Source organism: Myxocyprinus asiaticus, chromosome 47 (assembly GCF_019703515.2).
Source record: "Myxocyprinus asiaticus isolate MX2 ecotype Aquarium Trade chromosome 47, UBuf_Myxa_2, whole genome shotgun sequence".
In the NCBI taxonomy this organism is placed as follows: Eukaryota; Metazoa; Chordata; class Actinopteri; order Cypriniformes; family Catostomidae; genus Myxocyprinus; species Myxocyprinus asiaticus.
The window spans coordinates 22,961,090-22,981,922 of record NC_059390.1 but is presented as its reverse complement, the minus strand read 5'-3'; the positions used below and the strand labels follow the sequence as shown (position 1 = coordinate 22,981,922).

Below are 20,833 nucleotides of genomic sequence, written 5' to 3'. Positions count from 1 at the left end.
TTTTGTTGGAAAAGTTACTCGTGTCATGCACAAAGTAGATGTCCTAAATGACTTGCCAAATCTATAGTTTGCTAATATGAAATCTGTGGAGTGGTTAAAAAATTAGTTTTAATGACTTCAACCTAAGTGTATGTAAACTTCTGACTTCAACTGTATATTTAGATGAACAACAATATATTCAGATTTACAAATACATATTAATATTTACAATTATAAATTCAGATTTACAATGATATATTCCAGATTTATAACTATATATTCAGATTGACAAAAATATCTTTAAATTTACATCTATATATTTTGATTTACAAATATGTATTTAATTGTATAACTATATATATATATATATATATATATATATATATATATATATATATATATATATATATATATACTGTATATATTCGGATTTACCACTATATATTTAGACTTACAATTATTTACTCCAGATTTACAACTATATATTCAGATTTATATATATTCAGTATATTCAGATAGTTTATATATTTTCATTAATTACATATTTCATATTTATTACTTTATTTTCAGATTTACAAATATATGTTTACATTCAAATTTATTATAGCTATTTAGATTTACAAGTATGTATTCAGGACTTATATAACTATTACCTGTCTGCCCCCAATACATATATGCATATACTGTATGTAATTGTGCACATTTTACTATTCTGACCACATATGATACAATGAGATCCATACCATATACACTGTCTTCTGCACTACAATGATCACTTATAATGACATTTGTAACTGCACTTTACCATAATTTATTCATATACTGTATTACTATTTGTGCTACTGGTTAAATGCTACAGTAACTGTATTTCAATGTCTCTGTGCTGATATTCTGCACAAAGACAATGAAGTTAAATATAATCACTCTACTTGTGTTTGTTGGTGTGCATAACGTCCTATGGCTTACAGTTCTTTACAGTTTACATTTAAAATGCCCCTCCCATCCTGAACATTCAAATAGCTTGTTTAGCACTTCCTTGCATTTGCGTGATTTGAACAGTGGTCCTCTTCAGACGTCCAGACAGGATGCAGTCTAACTTAGTGACACCAGGGTGATACAGCTGCCGTCACTCAAGCAAAGCTTTCACTGACCAAATGCCATTTGAGCAATGTAGTATGCTATAATATGCATCATGTCTTCAAAGGTGAATTGTGTAATTCTGTGCCACTCTTTCCTAAATATTCTGCCAAACATCTCCTTTTGTGTTGAGGGTGAATAAATGATGAAAGAATTTTTAATTTTGGGTAAACTATCCCTTTCACATCGAAAAAAATGACTTCAGCCAACAATCTATCACCTAAAGCTTTTCCAACTACCCCAACTCCAATAGTAATTCCGATCAGAGTTCCCTTTGAGCAAATTTGGTTTAGTCCCCACACAAAGACAGGAAGTACTGAATTCACAATAGTTCTGAATGCGCAAGGAGGCGGAGCAAACTAGTGAAAAGATCCCCCTCAATACCCCACCCTGGAATTTTCCAGTGAGGGTCACAGTCCACTGCCCCTCACTGCCGTCCCAGGCCGGTTCTACAAACTGTAATGCTTTTGTGCACGGACCCCCTTTCCCACACACCGTTCACCAAATATGCCCCTCCAGACCGCCACTGGCCCCTCTCTCTCAAACAACAACAAAAAACTAAAACACAAAATCAGATTTCTTTAAGGAAGCGCCCAGTTCCAAATTTAGCTTCATGTAAAGAATATGGACAAGCAAGGCTGAGTCTTTCGAACTCAGTTTTGTTATTTTGAAACCTTCGCTTTTCACTACAAGCTTTTACTGCAAAATGTAAATATATTTTCATCCGGACATAAAAGGCAGTTCACATAAAAATTTACATTCTATTATAATTACTCGCTCTCATGTCATTCCAAACCTGTAAGACTTTCTTTCTTCTGTGGAACACAAAATATGTAAGGCAGAACGTTAGCCTCACTAACGTTTTTTTTCCATATACTGAAAGTGAATGGTGACTAAGTTGTCAGTCCCTAACATTCTGCCTAACATCTACTTTCTTTCCACAAAAGAAATAAAGTCATATGGGTTTGGACCAACATGAGGGTGAGTAAATGATGACATAACTTGTGGAAATATAACTACTTATTGTAATAAAACAACTAAGAAAAACAGCTGCAATAGTGTGTGCGTGTCCACATGCATTACCTCGTTGCCGTGCATGTTGCCCACATATTTGAATTCTGGGATGCCCGTTCGGTGTTCTCTGGGATGTTGACCCAGTATCAAGACCCACAGTTCTCTTCCTAGAAAGACAAAATGTAAATGTTAATCAACTTCAAACAAATGTTTCAATGAGTCGTGAATTGGTGCATTTGCAACTGAATTAAGTGTCAGTGGACCTTATGCTAGTCACATGATTAATGTCTTGCTGTTTTTATAGTTAACCAGATCCTCAAATAATGTTTTTGCACAGTTTGGGCTGGAACCCGGCAACCCAATCCTATGTAATCGCACGCCTAGCTCTCATTCACTCTATTGCCCTCCTCTCTCTCTCTTTATCTCTCTCTCTTGCTGTTTGTCTCTCTGAGTGTTATTGTATATGGAGGTCTCACATTCATGGAGCAAGTTTAAGCAAGTTTAGGGTGAACTGGTACAAAGCAATATTCAGGACCAGCTTGAGAAGAAAAAAAGTCTTCCAGACTTTTACTAATATTCAAGTACCAACTTTGTATGTCCTATTTTATTACTAATAACTTTTTCCTACAATATGATTGGTTGCTGTTATTACAGGTGAAGTGAAGTCTTACAAATGAAGTCTAAGTTTAATTTTCACGTTTAATCAAGAGAACAATCAATACGCAATGAATACATTTCAATGGGAAAAATATAAAAAATACAAAGAACATTAACAGAATTGTATAAAGCAGAGCAATATAAAGATCATTAGATTTATTAAATTACTCTTTCTTCAATAAATTTTACACTCAAATATTACATGTCCATTTATTTATTTATTTATTTATCTATTTTATTTGATCACTTTTTCAAGTATTTCTTGAAATAATTTACACTTAAATACTTCATTTCTATTTGTAAAATAGCCAGCTGTACATTATCACTTCAAGTTCAAGTAATTCTTAAACTAATTTAAACTCAAATATTTCTCCATTTATTTATTTGTTGTTTTATTTTGATCACTTTTTTAAGTAATTCTTAAAATAAATTAAACTGAAATATTTTGTGTCCATTAATTCATTTATTTATTTTAATAAGTCGACCTGTAAAATAGCCGGCTGTACATTATCACTTCTTCAGATAATTCTTGAAATAATTTAAACTCATTTATTTATTTATCTCTTTATAAATTAATTAATTTTGTTATCACTTCATGTAATTCTTGAAATTATTTCAATTTAAATATTTTATGTTCAAGTGTTTATTTATTTTTGTTTAAAGCCCAATGTAATAAAGCAAAATACATTTTGACCGATGAAATTACATGACTTTTCCAGTTTGTGATTCAATTTTATTGATTTCAAGAGAAAACTAGACCATTTTATAATCCAAATTTGGCTGGACAGTCAGAAAGCCTTGTGTCACGCCTCCCTCGGGCTCTCCACCTCCCTCAGTGTTCCGCTCCTCTTCTCCCGACTTCTAATTTGCCACACCTGCACTCAATCAGCTCACTCATCAAGGACTGCTAAAATAACTCACCTTCACTCCAGTTCAACTTCAAGTCTCACAAAGGACTCTAGTTTGACCGTGCTGCTCTCACGCAGTCTTTACTTACCTTGTATTGTACTGAACCTGTAGATTCTCGTTTTCGTTTGTTTATTGTTAATCCTGATTCTCTGCCTGATCTCTCCTCTTCAGTTCTGAAACAGTTTACCTGGAAACTCACCTTCCCTCATCTGCCTGTGAAACCTGCTTACCGTAAATTACTTGTATACTCACCTGTGATATTTCATCTTTGTTTGATCTCACTGTTTATATCCTGTAAATCCTGTGAGTCTCAGTATACGCTCTCGCACTTGGTTTCAACTAACTACAACTTGTGTGGCTTGAATTCCTAACAGAAGACCTGTCCAGCAATGGAACCAGTGAGACCAGACTCACCCAGCACTGATGAAATCCTAGAAAACTCTGGTACAGCAACTTTGGCGATTCCTCGCTTCGAAGCGTGCTACTCCCGCAACCAGTCCACCACAGCCCAGTCCTCCAATGCCATCAGCCCCTTCAATGGACTCCTTACTGAACACACCAGCGCCCCCTTCGCCTACCAGCCACCATTCAGGGCCAGTAGTCAATCCAGCATCATATTCTGGGTCTGTGGAAGATTGTAATGGGTTCCTCCTCCGGTGTTCTCTTGCCATGGAGATGCAGCCGCATTGTTTCACCACCGACCGCTCAAATTGCTTTCATCTCCCTCCTGTCTGCTCGAGCATTACAATGGGCAACCTCCCTCTGGAATAACATCAGCCCGGTCATTCGTTCCCTAGATGCCTTCATTTCTCACTTCAGGGAGGTGTTCTCACATCCAGCCGGGAGCGTGCATACGGGAGAACAATTACATCATCTGCGTCAAGGCCGTCGCTCCATCACAGACTATGCGATAACCTTCCGCACCCTCGCCTCAGCCAGTGGGTGGAAGGAAGTGGCACTCCTCATCGCCTATCGCCAGGGGCTTACAGCTGCGCTGCAGAGACAACTCGCCTCCTACGATGATGCGATGGGGTTTGAGCATTTCATCCAGCTCTCCATCCGGGTGGCTCATCGGCTACAGGCTTGTGGGAGTACTACTTCACCCACATCACCAACAGAGCGAAGTCTAGATGCTCCTTACACCACGGACCCCAGGGACGATCCCATGCAAGTATATTCATCACATCTTGGGTCCGCAGAGCACCATCGCCACCTCCAGCATCAACTTTGCCTTTACTGTGGGGCTTCCGGCCACCTGGTGAATGACTGCCCCGTTCATCCTCCATGAATGATTGTGACTTCTGTCCAGTTTAAGCTGGTGATTCATTCCCTGTTGAGTACAATGGTCACCATCTCTGCCAATTCTTTCACTGTAGAGGCCCTCGTCGACTCGGGCTCCGCTGGTAAATTCATCTCCTCGACACTCTGCCAACGAATCGGTCTCGCCACCTTCATCTGCTCCTCGGCACTCCCCATCCACTGAGTAGTGGGACAACCCCTAGGAAAAGGCGTTATCACCCATCGAACAGGTCCTGTAATGCTGAAGGTGGGCGCTTGTCATTCAGAGCACATATCCTTTTTGGTGCTGGAGGGCTCCACGTCTAACATCGTTCTGGGCAGACCGTGGCTGCTTCAACATTCCCCCATCATGTCTTAGGCCTCTGGAGAAGTCCTATCCTGGGGGTCGCAGTGCTTCCAGGAATGTCTAACTCTACCTTGTTGACAAAGTCCTCCACCTGCTACAAACTTCCCTGGTACACATCAACGCGACAACAGCTGAAAGTCCCAACCTTAATCAGTCAGTATCCATTCCTCCTGAGTACATTAAATTCATGGACATCTTCAGTGCGACCAAAGCAGCCCAGTTCCCACCTCATCGTCCATGGGTTTGTGCAATAGACCTGATCCTTGGGGCTCCATTTCCACGAGGACGAGTTCATCCCCTCTCGCTGCCCGAACAGTGTGCGATGGAGTACATCGAGGAAGCCCTTGAGCAAGGACATATTCACCCTTCCACTTCACCCTGTGCATCCAGTTTCTTTGTCGCAAATAAGTATGGAGGCCTGAGACCCTGTTTCGATTACCACGCCCTCAACCAAGTGACTGAAGTTCCAGTACCTTCTTCCCCTGGTTCCAGCCACCCTGGAGATGCTGTGAGGAGCCAACATCTACACCAAACTGGACCTTCGCAGTGCATACAATCTGATCCGTATCTGTAAGGGAGACGAATGGAAGGTTGTGTTCGTGACCCCTACAGGTCACTACGAATATCTGGTGATGCCGTATGGATTGGTCAACGACCCCTCTGTCTTTTATGAGATTTATGAATGAGATCTTCTGTGATTACCTGCATTAATTTCTCATTTACATCGACAAGATCCTCATTTACTCCAAATCCTCCAGTGAGCACGTACAGTTAGTCCTTCAGCATCTCCGAGAACACCACCTTTATCTGAAAGCTGAAAAGTGTGCCTTCCATCTTCTGTCAGTTTAGTTTTTAGGCTACTGCAGTAGTCAAATGGACCAGGGGAAGGTCGAAGCAGTACAGTCCTGGCCAACACCATCTATGGTAAAGGAACTCCAGCGCTTCCTTGGATTCGCCAACTTTTACCGTCAATACATCAGGAACTCCATCACCGCTCCATTAACCGCTTTTCTACGCAGGAAGCCAAAAACATTACCCTGGTCACATGAAGCTGCCCATGCCTTCCAAACCCTCAAACTGGCCTTCACCTCTGCTCCAATACTTTTCAAACCCAGAACTCCCCTTCGTTGTGGACATCGACGCCTCCACCACCGGCGTCAGAGCAGTGTTTTCTCATCGCCCCTGGTCAGGAGAACCTTCTAAAGTCCCGGCGGTAGGTCATTGGTTTAAGATGAGTGGGAGGGTCTGGAATGTGGCGCATGTCCACCTGCAGCAGGCCGTAAGAAGGCAGAAGAGCCAGGCCGACGTCCGCCGCTCCGATCCGCCACCATACCACCCAGACAAAAGGTCTGGCACTCTACTACGGACATCAGGCTTTGTCTTCCATGTAGAAAGCAAAGTCCTCGTTTTATTGGTCCTTTTCCTAATTTAGAACAAGTTAATCCTGTCACATATCGTCTCCAGTTACCACTGCACTACAGAACTGCACTTACGTTTTCACGTATCTTTACTAAAACCCTACCATCCTCCACTGTCTCCCACTCACACAGAGCCCATGGAGGTGATGAAGCCCATCTGCCACTCCTGGAGGATGATACGGTGTATTCCGTGCGGGGAATCCTGGACTCCCGGCGTCGGAGGGGTCGTCTTGAGTACCTGGTTAACTGGGAGGGGTACAGCCCAGAAGAAAGGTCTTTGGTGGCTCGAGATGACATCATGGACCCCTCGCTGCTTTCCACCTTCCATGCGGATCACGCAGACCGCCCAGCTCCGCGAGGACTAGGGCATCCACGGCGTCGGGGGCATCGGTCCTCAGGAGTGGCCCAGGGGGTACTGTCACGCCTCCCTCGGGCTCTCCACTTCCCTCAGTGTTATGCTCCTCTTCTTCCGACTTCTAATTCGCCACACCAGCACTCAATCAACTCACTCATCAAGGACTCCTTAAATAACTCGCCTTCACCCCAGTTCACCTTCAAGTCTTACAAAGGACTCTAGTTTGACCACGCTGCTCTCACGCAGTGTTTACTTACCTTGTATTGTACTGAACCTGTAGGTTATCATTTGTTTATTGTTAATCCTGATTCTCTGCCTGATCCCTCCTTTTAAGTTCTGTGGACAGTTTACCTGGAAACTCACCTTGTGATTCCCTCATCTGCCTGTGAAACCTGCTTACCATAAATTACCTGTATACTCACCTGTGTTATTTAATCTGTGTTTGATCTCGTCATTTATATCCTGTGAGTCTCAGTAAATGCTCTCACACCTGGTTTCAACTAACTACAACTTGTGTGGCTTGAGTTCCTAACACCTTGAAGCTATGTTTTTCTCAGTTTCGGTGTTGCCGTTATTACTGCGTTTTGGCATTGTAGGGCAGTACAGTCCATCACCAGAAAATTGGCTCTAAGTTTTTAGTAATCAGTATTGGCTCTAAGGCTGTGGTAGTATTTGCTTGAGCTGCACCAGCAAGAAGAAGCTATTATTTTCAGGATTTTTAATACAATTTTTAATTTTTCTTGCCTAATGTAGATGTTCACCCCCGATGATACATTCATATGACCTCTCTGCCCTCTCCACCAGACGTTTTTGTCTGTGAAACAAAAAAAGATCTCAATATCTGGGGGCCTATCCTGAACTTCCCCAGACACTAAAGGTAGCAGCGCTGTTGAGGTGTGGACTCAGAGGTACTTTAAACCTTTCCGTCCCTCCAAAGGGGCCCTGTTGATCAAAACAGAGTTGTAGTACTTTGTTTCCTCCCAAAGTCCACAATGAGCTTTGTGTCTTTCAAGATCAACTACATTCAAGTACATGGGACAGCAATGGGAGCATGTTATGCTCCAAATTATGCTAATTTATTTCTTGGGTTATGGGAGAAGGACTATGTGCATCAATCTTAACACATTGGCAGTATTTTGTGGTGGGGGCGATATATATATGACATCCTATGTTTGTGGACGGGCACCAAGGATGAACTGTTTTTTTGTTTTTTTATCATATTAACAATAATGACAAATGTCAAATTGAGTATAGATCATTCACAAAGTCAAATCAGTTTTTTAGACCTTTTGATTTCAAAAGGGGAGGGAGGCTGTCTGCACACTACGGTATATAGGAAGCCAACAGATAGAAACACTTTTAAGAGCTTACAGTTTCCATCCGAGAAAAGAAAAAAGAATAGAAAATCAAGTCTATTTTGTTACTGAATATGGTCATTTGTCCAGTCATATAAAACAAGTTGTCATGTCCAATTGGAATTTGATCTAGAGTGATCCCACAATCAGGGAAGTTTTTCCTGGCCCTCCCAAAATCAGTTTCAGAAGAGCACCATCCCTAAAAGACAAATGAGTAAAAAGTCACTTATCTAGCAAAAAGAAAACTACTTGGCTTCATCAGTCTTTAAAGGGCTTATATAAATGTGGCTCATGTAATCATTGCTGTAATATAAAGGAGGGTAAACAGTACATTGACTTTAAGATTAAAAAAGCCTATGAGGTTATGTCCTTCGTTAACTGCAACACACAGTATGTAGTGTATCGTCTATCATGCAGTTGCGGTTGCTTCTACATAGGGAGAACGAAGCGCCGTTTAAAGGATAGGGTTTCTGAACATAAGTATGCCATTAGAAAACATAATATGGACTATCCTATGGCGAGGCATTTTCAGGCAGCCCACAGTAGCAACCCTGATAGTCTTATAGTGGAAGCTTTAGAAACAGTTGAAAAAAAAAACATACGAGGCGGGGATGGTTTAAAAATATTATTACATAGAGAAACATTTTATTTTTATCAGATGAAGGCAATGGATTTTCCAGGTTTAAATGAAGAAATTGACTTCAGTCCTTTTCTTTAAATAGTTGTATTTGTCCTATTGTGGTTATAATATATATATATATATATATATATATATATATATATATATATATATATATATATATATATACATATATATACACACACGTTTTTTTCCCTCTCTCTCTCTTTATTGTGACAACATTTACTATGATATAAGTACCTAGATATACTCCACCTAGTGGATTTCTGACACTAAATTATGTGTGTTAGTGATTTCTTCTGAGCAGGCGTGCCCAATTTAGCAATAATGAAGTGTGAGTCTTTTCTTAATTAATTTGTGTGTTGTGAGCTGTACCCTGAAGAAGGCATTTTTGCCGATACGCGTAGGTTTGCAGCCCTCTTTTTTTCCACTGTTTTTAACTATTGTTATAGCCATTGACAATAAAGGCTTTTACTATATTTTTGATCTGGAAGTGTGCCTTGATTTTCCTTTATCTTTTTGGATTATTATTTCCTCATTCAAGAGCACCTTCATATATTTTTTGAATCCACAATGAGCTCTTTGGTATTGTTGAAATTCAGTGAAAAACTCCACCGTGTCAGGTTCTCCACCTCCAAAATGTAGGTGTTCTCATGTTCAGTGACTTTCACACATAAATTCCATTAAATTGCCATGAAATTACTGGATGAAGGTACAACCTGTTAATCAAACAAGCAACGGCTTCCCAGTTTTCCATTCATACACCAACATCAAAAACTTTAATGAAGGCATATGCTGAAAATTATCTTTAACAAAGTTGCACCAGAAATACTGTAGACTACTACCAATATGAAAAATAAAAAAATAAAAAAATGATGGGGCACAATGCATTGAGGTTCAATGCACAATGTTTACTGTATTTTCATGCTGAAAGATTACATTTACAGTATGTTCATCACATCACAAAGGCCTTGTTAAGCAACTGAGTGAACTCTGTCAGACATCTTAGTGATTCGGTTAAACTCTATCTTACTTCAGAACCGTTAATGTTACACCTTTGTTTACACATACAATTAATACAAAACTTTTCATGTATTTCTTTTCTTTCTTTGTATTGTATAGAGCTGATTTGCCAGCATTTCAACACTGTTGCCAGCATAAACAACTATGTTTATACATAACCCTTAAATGGAAAAATGCTGATTTACAGACAAAGCCCTGTGATATCTGCAAAATGAATGGTTTTCTGCTTCAATACATTTCAATAAAACTCCAATATAATCCCACAAAATCAGCCCTGCTATAAATGCACCTGGACTTTTATTCCCAAAGCTACAAAAGAGTAGGAGAGATCTTGGATCGTGGACATGTTTGGTGAAATTCTAATGGCAGAATTTAAATTTGATTGCTAAACTCAAATAGCTAAGGGTCAACCGCCCCATTAAGGGGCCTTCACAAAAAACCGCCAGGTTCATCATTGCCGGATGCTAAGTTCAAACAATTTAAACTCTGACACCATTGCCGCTGACCTTTTGAAGCATCAATGATTACCGGACAATTTGCTAATATGCAGCAAGTCTGTCTTTAAGTGACAGGTCCAACTTTACACCAAAGTGTTTTTCCACACATGTTTTTGCCTCACTAATGATGTCATTAGCTGTGTTTCCATCCACATATTTTTATGCGCATTTTGGGATATCACATAAAAACTGCTGGATGGAAACACTAAGATGCGAAAAAAATCTCCAAAATGTGCATAAAAAAATGCATACGCTTGCTTGAGGTGGATACATTTTGCATTCAGTAAGAAAAAATGCACATAAACTATAATGTAAACACATTTACTGAATAAAATCATACTGAATTTATTAGGAATACAAGATGTGCATCAAAAAAGTAATATGACTAAAAAACTTTCTGCAATCAAAGCTATTGCCAGGTTGTTGTTTTTTTTCTCTCTCTCACTTCCAAACACATTTTCAATGTTTATTGCACACACATCATGCTTTCTCCCCTGGAAAACTTGTAAATTTGCCCCATCGTGACGCTATCTGCAAAGCTTGTTATGGGTGAGGGCAAAGTGGTGCTTGACGCTGATGTTGCATTGCCACCCCAATGTGAACCATGTGGAAGGTGCTTTATGCAAACAACTAGAGCATGTTAAATTATTTAACTAACAAAAGCTAAAAACAGATCTAAAATCCAATTATTGATGTTTATCAAACGAGAAAAATTATGTTCCGAATTATGAATGCTTAAGGGATTCTAAATGTAATCTTGATTAAGTCAGCGCTGTTTCCACATAACAACTGGCATTTGTCTGGGTTGATAATTACGAGACAAGCCTTAGTTAATTATGCCCAACTAATCAAGTATCTGAAACAAAATATTACATCAGTGATAATTATAGCTCACCTCCCCCTCCCTTCCTGCCTGTTGGGCAACTGTAACACTGATTAGACAGAGACGATGAGGTATCCAAACGAGGACAGTCTTCCAAGCTAAGCAGGTGGTGTCCTGGATTACCTCTAGTCAACTCAGGTCTCTCATTTCCTGGCCTTAAATAGGCAACACAGAGGGATTAGGACAAGCTTGACGGGACAAGAGCCCACAATGGCCACACAATCTCTTAGAGGTTTGAAGTGATTTTAGGAACAGGTTTGTAAATTGTCTGACACAATCAACCATTACAAAGGCTTCAAAAAGATGAAGGACATGTCAGCTTCTTCATTAAGGGTCGCATTCTTGAAGTGCAATTCAATCAACTAAATGAAAAGCTTGGTGGTACCACAGAGTTCTTGGATTATCTTTGGACACTCCCTGCATTAGTAGATGGAGATCTTTAACTGGGGAAGCAGACGTTTATTTGAGGTTTTAATCAACTAAAGTGGGCCTAAGAGTGACCCTCAGGGCACTCCGCTTGTCTTGAGTTGAAGAAAAAGAGATTTGGTTCATATGGCATATGGAGGAAACCCTTTTAGAAACAGAGGTTGAGAAAATGCATACAACAGCAAATTAGCATCTAAATCAGGAGAAAAGAGCAGGAGAGAGAAGAGTGAGGGAGAGAGACTTGGCAGCTGAGGAGTTCTGCTCAATGATGGTTTTGTGTCGAGCCAAGATTACAACCTGATCCATGAAGCGAATTAACTTAAAATGTCACAGACTTGTAGCTCCTTTGCCGGGATAGGCCAATGTCTCTATCGGTCTGTCATCTTAAACACCGTAGTTGTTCGGTGGTCACTTAGCAAAATTACTTCATTAAGTGTAAATTAAAATCCATCTAATATTGGATTAGAAAATGCTTATAGGAAGGAAGTTCTAAATAGAATTTATTATGAATTGCAGGAAGCCGTTATAACATATAGGACCAAGATGGGTTACACTTGGATTCTCAATGCCTTAACTATTCTGTCTTTTCTGTCTCCCAAATGCAAATAAAATGTCAGCTTTATTTGTTGTACTGATCTCTTGACACAGGAGATGCATTGTGCTCTGGTGCAGGCGTTATTTACCACATCTTTTTAACTCTGTCAGGCTGATCGTCTTTGGGAAACAGCAAACCTTTAGTAGCACTGATCTCCCTTTCAAATAACAACTGGGATGAGCAAACTATCCTTTCAAATGGCCCCAGACAATGCAGCCTGCATCAAAACATTCTTTCGGTATGAACGTATAGGCTTAGAGACAGATCTTTGAAGCGTGGCATTGTAGCTACACTAGATCCTTTTGTTGGGCTATATGTGCGGTCACACAAGGCTTTAAGTATGCAAAATTACTTCAGACCCATCGATGAAAAGGAATCACTTTAATTTTCAAAATCTCTTTAATATTTCAATTGTTTAATATTTTAATTGCAGCAATAAGATGAAATGGAGAGCAAAATGAGACTTTTGCTGAAATGCTTTTAAATCTGAAGTGAGATAAAGACTCTTCTAGGGATAAGAAGAGATCTCAACAATGTATCAAACTGTGCTTCAATTTAACAAGATGCCAAACTTTTCTCATCAGATTCTTCCAACACCACATGATCTGGGCTATGCAATCTACATATAGCTCTATACTTTCAATGTAAATCAACAGCCGTCTCGTTTGTATCTATTTTTATTTCTCCTAAGGAATTTTAGGATAATACATTTATTTTTAGGATAATTTAAATATATTATCCCCACTCCACTTTCCTGCAACACTGCAAACCATACAGCATTGAAATGTGTACTCCGTTTATTGAGCCAACAGGTCAATCTGTGGCTTTTAGTTCATCCATTGGTCAAACATATTTTTGCTACATGAATTCACAAGTTGGAGTTCACAACGTTGGTATGCAAAAGACTAAACTTATACGCATATAGTATGTTTGTGTTACTACTTTCACTTGTATGTGTATGAATGGAAGTGAAGTGAATGGAACACAAAGTCTGATGTGACTGCACTTTAAAAGAGTAACATTGGTGTGTCTCAAAAGCAGTGTGAAGTTTGTTCAAGAGAGTTGTGTTATCTTACTGGATCCTGCACTGATAGGAACCACTTTGCCACACTTCAAGCATTTTGGTATATGGCATTCAGAAGGGTGACTTATATGTTAGGCCAAATGCCAAGATCCCAAACAAGTGTTGTGTCTAAGTAGTGATAAAATCAACAAAATATAGTTTCCTCTGACATGAAAGACAGATTAAACTAAGAAATGGTGCACCTACTATTATATTAAACCTAAAAGGGTAGTATGGGGTCCTATTTACCAATAACTGCAAACAAGTGTTCTTACTTATGGGCACAAAAAAGGTTTTCATGCTAAATGTATTGCAGATTCAGATCAACATGTTGCAGTGCTGAGAAAGCAGATGGTAATGATTCTGACCCACTTACACAAAATGCTTCAATGTAATCTGGTACTTTCAGAAGAGGCAGACCATTATATCGGTTTTACCGATTAATCGGTGCCAATAGTTGCTTTTTGGAATTATCGGTTATCAGCAAACATCTATGTTGATAGTTACCGATAGTTTTTAAAACTATTATTCCTCATTCATCTCTCTGGTCGACGCTGAAAAGGCTAAGAAAGTCTTTTGTTTTGTTAAGCTTTATTACATTCCATAAATAGATTTTAAAAACTATCGGTTGATTAATAGGTTATCTGCCTTTTCCTCAACCTTAGTAAACGGTATTGCCAAAATCCTCTATCGGTCGACCTCTAATTGTCAGGTACAGGTATGTGAGCAATACAGCCCATTCAGAGCCTTAAGATATGCTGTTGTAGATTTCCCAACCACATCAGAGAGCAAGTCAGAGAGAGCGAGCACAGATTTATCTGTATGCTGCAAATGCTTGGCAATACGAACATACAAATATTTGTCATGCTAATAAAGCATGAAACTGAGAATAAATAAAATAAAACTGAGAGAGAGGGGGATATACAATATGTCAAACATTCCTTTAGTGCATCTAAAGCCAAAGTGTCAAAGTGCCTCTAAATGTATTTGGACAATTAAGGCACACTTAATGTATGACTGCATTAGATAACAAAACATCAAAGCAAGTGGCATCTGCAAACAAACAATGAGCTTTTCTCAGAGCTACCCTCACTTTTCTGAGCCATTTTTGTAATGACTAACTAGTCTGAAGTCAATTTCCCTTAAGTTCACACAGGTGTCAGAGAAGCATAGTAACCACAGGTGTAGGACATCGTGTACAACTATGGACATGTTCAACCAATGTTTGACAACCAGAAAGAGTCACAATACTTTTTGTCTTTATTGTGAACTGTATATACTTATTTTAACAGTTTTGCCTTAAAAGTGTGCTTGTTTTTTTTTTTCTTTCTTTCTTTTAAAATATATGACACATGGTTTAATATTTTATCTAATGCAATGACATTCACACATTTTTTAATGGGTCATAAGCGTCCAAATATTTTTGGGGGCCAATGTCTATAATATGTAATACTTTTTGACAAACATATTCTCAGTTGACAATAATTCAGATTCCAAAAGCATGAATTTTGCTTACGAATATCAGCAATATGGACATTTGAAATATCTTGAAATATCTCACAATTTACACACACATGTTGGTGTGACTATCTTTATGAGGACTCTCCATAGACATAATGATTTTTATACTGTATGAACTATAGATTCTATCCCCTAACCCTACCCCTAAACCTAACCCTCACAAAAAACTTTCTGCATTTTTAAATTTTCAAAAAAACATCGTTTAGTATGTTTTTTCAGTGATTTGAATTATGGGGACACTAGAAATGTCCTCATAAACCACATTTATAGCATAAACCCTTGTAATTACCAGTTTGTAACCTAAAGAAAATGTCCTCGTAAACCACCCAAACCCGCCCACACACACACACACACACACACACACACGCATAATAGTTAGTTTTATTAATTTACTTTTTACATTTTATTTTGTTAAAGATTGTTTAATTAAATTTGTTGGAATTTTGGTATGAAATTTAAATGCACACACACACACACACACACACACACACACACACATATATATATACAGGTGCATCTCAATAAATTAGAATGTCGTGGAAAAGTTCATTTATTTCAGTAATTCAACTCAAATTGTGAAACTCGTGTATTAAATAAATTCAATGCACACAGACTGAAGTAGTTTAAGTCTTTGGTTCTTTTAATTGTGATGATTTTGGCTCACATTTAACAAAAACCCACCAATTCACTATCTCAAAAAATTAGAATACATCATAAGACCAATAAAAAAAAACATTTATAGCGAATTGCTGGCCTTCTGGAAAGTATGTTAATTTACTGTATATGTACTCAATACTTGGCAGGGGCTTCTTTTGCTTTAATTACTGCCTCAGTTCGGCGTGGCATGGAGGTGATCAGTTTGTGGCACTGCTGTGGTGGTATGGAAGCCCAGGTTTCTTTGACAGTGGCCTTTAGCTCATCTGCATTTTTTGGTCTCTTGTTTCTCATTTTCCTCTTGACAATACCCCATAGATTCTCTATGGGGTTCAGGTCTGATGAGTTTGCTGGCCAGTCAAGCACACCAACACCATGGTCATTTAACCAACTTTTGGTGCTTTTGGCAGTGTGGGCAGGTGCCAAATCCTGCTGGAAAATGAAATCAGCATCTTTAAAAAGCTGGTCAGCAGAAGGAAGCATGAAGTGCTCCAAAATTTCTTGGTAAACGGGTGCAGTGACTTTGCTTTTCAAAAAACACAATGGACCAACACCAGCAGATGACATTGCACCCCAAATCATCACAGACTGTGGAAACTTAACACTGGACTTCAAGCAACTTGGGCTATGAGCTTCTCCACCCTTCCTCCAGACTCTAGGACCTTGGTTTCCAAATGAAATACAAAACTTGCTCTCATCTGAAAAGAGGACTTTGGACCACTGGGCAACAGTCCAGTTCTTCTTCTCCTTAGCCCAGGTAAGACGCCTCTGACGTAGTCTGTGGTTCAGGAGTGGCTTAACAAGAGGAATACTGTAGCCAAATTCCTTGACATGTCTGTCTGTGGTGGCTCTTGATGCCTTGACCCCAGCCTCAGTCCATTCCTTGTGAAGTTCGCCCAAATTCTTGAATCAATTTTGCTGGACAATCATAAGGCTGCGGTTCTCTCGGTTGGTTGTGCATCTTTTTCTTCAACACTTTTTCCTTCCACTCAACTTTCTGTTAACATGCTTGGATACAGCACTCTGTGAACAGCCAGCTTCTTTGGCAATGAATGTCTGTGGCTTACCCTCCTTGTGAAGGGTGTCAATGATTGCCTTCTGGACAACTGTCAGCCTTCTGGACAACTGTCTTCCCCATGATTGTGTAGCCTAGTGAACCAAACTGAGAGACCATTTTGAAGTCTCAGGAAACCTTTGCAGGTGTTTTGAGTTGATTAGCTGATTGGCATGTCACCATATTCTAATTTTTTGAGATAGTGAATTGGTGGGTTTTTGTTAAATGTGAGCCAAAATCATCACAATTAAAAGAACCAAAGACTTAAACTACTTCAGTCTGTGTGCATTGAATTTATTTAATACATGAGTTTCACAATTTGAGCTGAGTTACTGAAATAAATGAACTTTTCCACGACATTCTAATTTATTGAGATGCACCTGTATATATATATATATATATATATATATATATATATACCGATCAAAACAGCTCAGACATGTCGAGGCATGGACTCCATAACACTTCTGAAGGTGTCCTGTGGTACCTGGCACCAAGATGTTAGCAGCATATCCTTGGCGCTGTCCTTTTCTGCATATCGCTGCCCCCTTTGGCATATCGCGGCGCCGTTTTGTGGCACGTTCTGCATAACGCTGCGGCCCATTTCAGCTTATCGCGGCCCATTCGGCCCCGTTTCGTGGCCGGCCCTTCAGGAAAAGTCCCGGTTCTCCCGATGGCCAGTCCGCCCCGTCTGACACCTTTCTATCATGGCCAGCATTAAGTTTTTCAGCAATTTGTGCTACAGTAGCTCTTCTGTGGGATCAGACCAGACGGGCTAGCCTTCGCTCCCCATGAGCATCAATGAGCCTTGGGTGCCCAGGACCCTGTCACCAGTTCACGGGTTGTCCATCCTTGGACCACTTTTGGTAGGTACTAACCACTGCATACTGGAAACACCCCACAAGACCCGCCGTTTTGGAGATGCTCTGACCCAGTTGTCTAGCCATCACAATTTGGCCCTTGTCAAAGTCGCTCAGATCCTTACGCTTGCCCATTTTTGCTGCTTCCAACACATGAAATTCAAGAACTGACTGTACACTTGCAGCCTAATATATCCCACCCCTTGACAGGTGCCATTGTAACGAGATAATAAATGTTATTCACTTCACCTGTCAGTGGTTTTAATGCTGTGGCTTATCAGTGTATATATATATATATATATATATATAGACTTGGAATATATAAGGACTTATTTTATGTTTCATTCTTGTCATTTCTGAAGTTTGACAGCCCCTGGTCCCCATCCACTTTCAATACATGGGAGAGAGCAGCATATACATTCTTCAAAAATTCTCCTTTTGTATTTTACTGAAGAGAGAAAGTTACAGTATATGGGTTTGGAATAACAAAGGAAAGTTCTAGGGACTTCTAAATAAACTTGCAGTTCACACAGATAAAGTAATACAGGAAAATGTTAAGTGTAATATCCTTGTCTAACATGCTGTTTAATGCAGCACCGTAGCTGTCTTACCTTGGACAGACTGGCCAATACTGTGTAGATATGTGATGTTTGGATACGTTCTGTTGATGTCTTTCAGATACTGTTCTATTTCCACAGTATTATGATAGCGAAACTCCAGAGTGTGAGTGGATGATAGCCAGGACCATAGGAACAGGTAGAGCGTAAAGACGAACATCCTGTGAGCCAATACAATGGAACAGAACAGCCTATCACTAGTCAGCAATTTTGGGAATCACAGGCACTTCATAGGCATAAAAGGCTGCCCTATGAGAGCAACAAGGTGGCTACTTGTTTACCTGCAATACAGTAGGCAAAAGCACACAAATGCAATGGAAAAATTTGCAGAAGTACTTTTTTGACTGTCAAAAAGGTCAGTAATCTAATATGCTTTTTAAACAGGTCAACCCTGTTATGTCACAGGTTATGGCGAGTATGTCTTCTTTTAAGTTGTCATTTTGTAGTAGGCTACTGTATATTTCTAAATAAATTGAATACTGATATCAAATATTGACTTTCCAATGCATCGTGATCTTCAGTTGAAGGATCTCGATATCGATTCTTAAATCCCAAGATCGATCTTTTACTCTTTGCACAGCCCTCCACTACAGTGAAAGGAAATCACTTGCATTTGCAACCAAATTTTGCACTATGCAACTAAAATGTCTATAATTAGCCACTGACTGGTAAATGTTCAGATTTCACTCATCAGTGATTGCATAGTATATTGGTGAAGAAGTTCAGCAGCAAGCATTCCATGTAAAGCGTCAAAAGACGAGATCCACGCAATCAATTTGTCATTGAATAACGCTTCTTTTTATATCCTTTCTGTTCAATACAGTCAGTTGTTGATCAAAAACAACAACAAAAAAATAAGCATTTCATTCTAAACATGCATAGCACAGATGAGGTAAAGCTGTTCCAGACCTCTCCCTGTAACATGCTCATTTACAGACGCTCTTTACAGAACTGCCGGTTTTCTTAAAGAGACAGTACCAGTTTATTTAAATACTTGAAAACAGCAGAAATTATAAACAATAAACCTGTGACAAAATATAATATATGCAACATAATATATTTTTCTGACAGAATACATGGATTTTCTCACATTAAAAAAGCTCAAATGTGACCAAAATGATGTAAAACTAATAAAATGAGTAAAATGAATGTTTTCTAAATGTTCCAAGTTAGAAGGTCCCCTGTATAATTAGCATTATTTGGGAGCGAATGGGGGGCTCAGAGCAAAGCTGCCACCAAAAATACCCCTGAGATTCAAAATGTGGGTGTGAAAAATGCCTTCATATTGAACTCGTCATGGGTTTTTTATTGTAACATCTGCTATATATCTTAATATTCTATTACAGTCCAAGTTATGCATACAATGGCATAAAATATAAGTTGATGTTCATTGAATTTTTAGCGTAAGAGGAAATAAATTCTCAATCTTGAGAATTTGCATTAATTAACTGATTAAATTAAAAAGTAGGCTACAGATAAGACAGATTGAAATGGTTAGAAAAAATATGGCCTCATTAAGGTAAAAAAATAAAATAAAAAAAAATCTCCCTGAATATCAAATATTACTATAATGTAATAATATACTGTATAATGTAATATATCATTATATATTAATATAATAAGCTATTTTTTGGCCAACCATTGTACTTCTTTGTACATATTTGTTAGTGTAGGTTGCTGAGACACAATCTAGCTCACCATCAGTTCAACTATTGAATTATTAACACATATTAAACATGATCGTTACACTTAATACATTTCCAAGACTGTCAAGGAAACAAAATATTACACGGCAGTAATTCCTTTCCAAAGACATTCATTCCAAAACTACTTTACATATTATTTATTTATACACTATACTTAATTTATATTGATATATACACGCGCGGATGTGCAGCTTTACCTTATGTCTCGTGATGGTATGTGATCTCTGGTTATTCTTCCACACTTCACGCGTCTGTGTTTAAAATCTTCTGCTGTCCGTTAAGTTAGTCTGCTGTCATTATTTCATCTCATATGCTGTTAGTGAAGCTCTTATGTCGCGGTCCTGCTCGTGTCATTGAAGTAAAAGAGTCTGGATCCATACTGCTGTGTGTTGAAATGACTTGAGTCCTGCCTCAGCTGTGTTCAGACACGCTGCTGTTTGGAGTGAGAGGGGCGGAGATACCAAACACACACACTCACACACCTCACAGTGTATCAATGACACTTTAACATGATCTTCATTCACTCTCTATGTGTTAAAACATGCCGGTAGTGTTTGAATTAACTACTGTTTATTAATCTAGTTGCATTTTCTCAATACAGTGTGCGCGAACAGGCGCTTCAGTAACAGACATTAAAGGAATATTCAGCGTTCGAAACAAGTTAAGCAAACGTCAGCATTTGTGGCATAATGCTGATTATCACTAAACATTTCAAAACAATTCTTAAAAAAATAAATAATAATAATCTGGTTTACAGGGAGGCACTTACACTGAAAGTAAATGGGGCCAATCCGTAAACATTAAACAACCTAAAAGTATAGCCAC

At 38.9% G+C, this 20,833-nt stretch overlaps 1 protein-coding gene across 1 annotated transcript in view; it reads right to left on the bottom strand.

The window, feature by feature from the left end:
- LOC127436819 (carboxypeptidase M-like) overlaps nucleotides 1-20,426 on the bottom strand; it is a 66,192-nt gene extending 45,766 nt beyond the window's left edge. The window contains exons 1-3 of the mRNA XM_051691249.1: nucleotides 20,206-20,426; nucleotides 18,297-18,463; nucleotides 2,200-2,297 (exon numbers count right to left, since the gene is read on the bottom strand). Of these exons, the coding sequence (XP_051547209.1) occupies nucleotides 2,200-2,297; nucleotides 18,297-18,462 (264 nt within the window). The 5' untranslated portion in view covers nucleotide 18,463; nucleotides 20,206-20,426. The remainder of the gene's footprint in view (nucleotides 1-2,199; nucleotides 2,298-18,296; nucleotides 18,464-20,205) is intronic.
- Nucleotides 20,427-20,833: the final 407 nt, after the last annotated feature.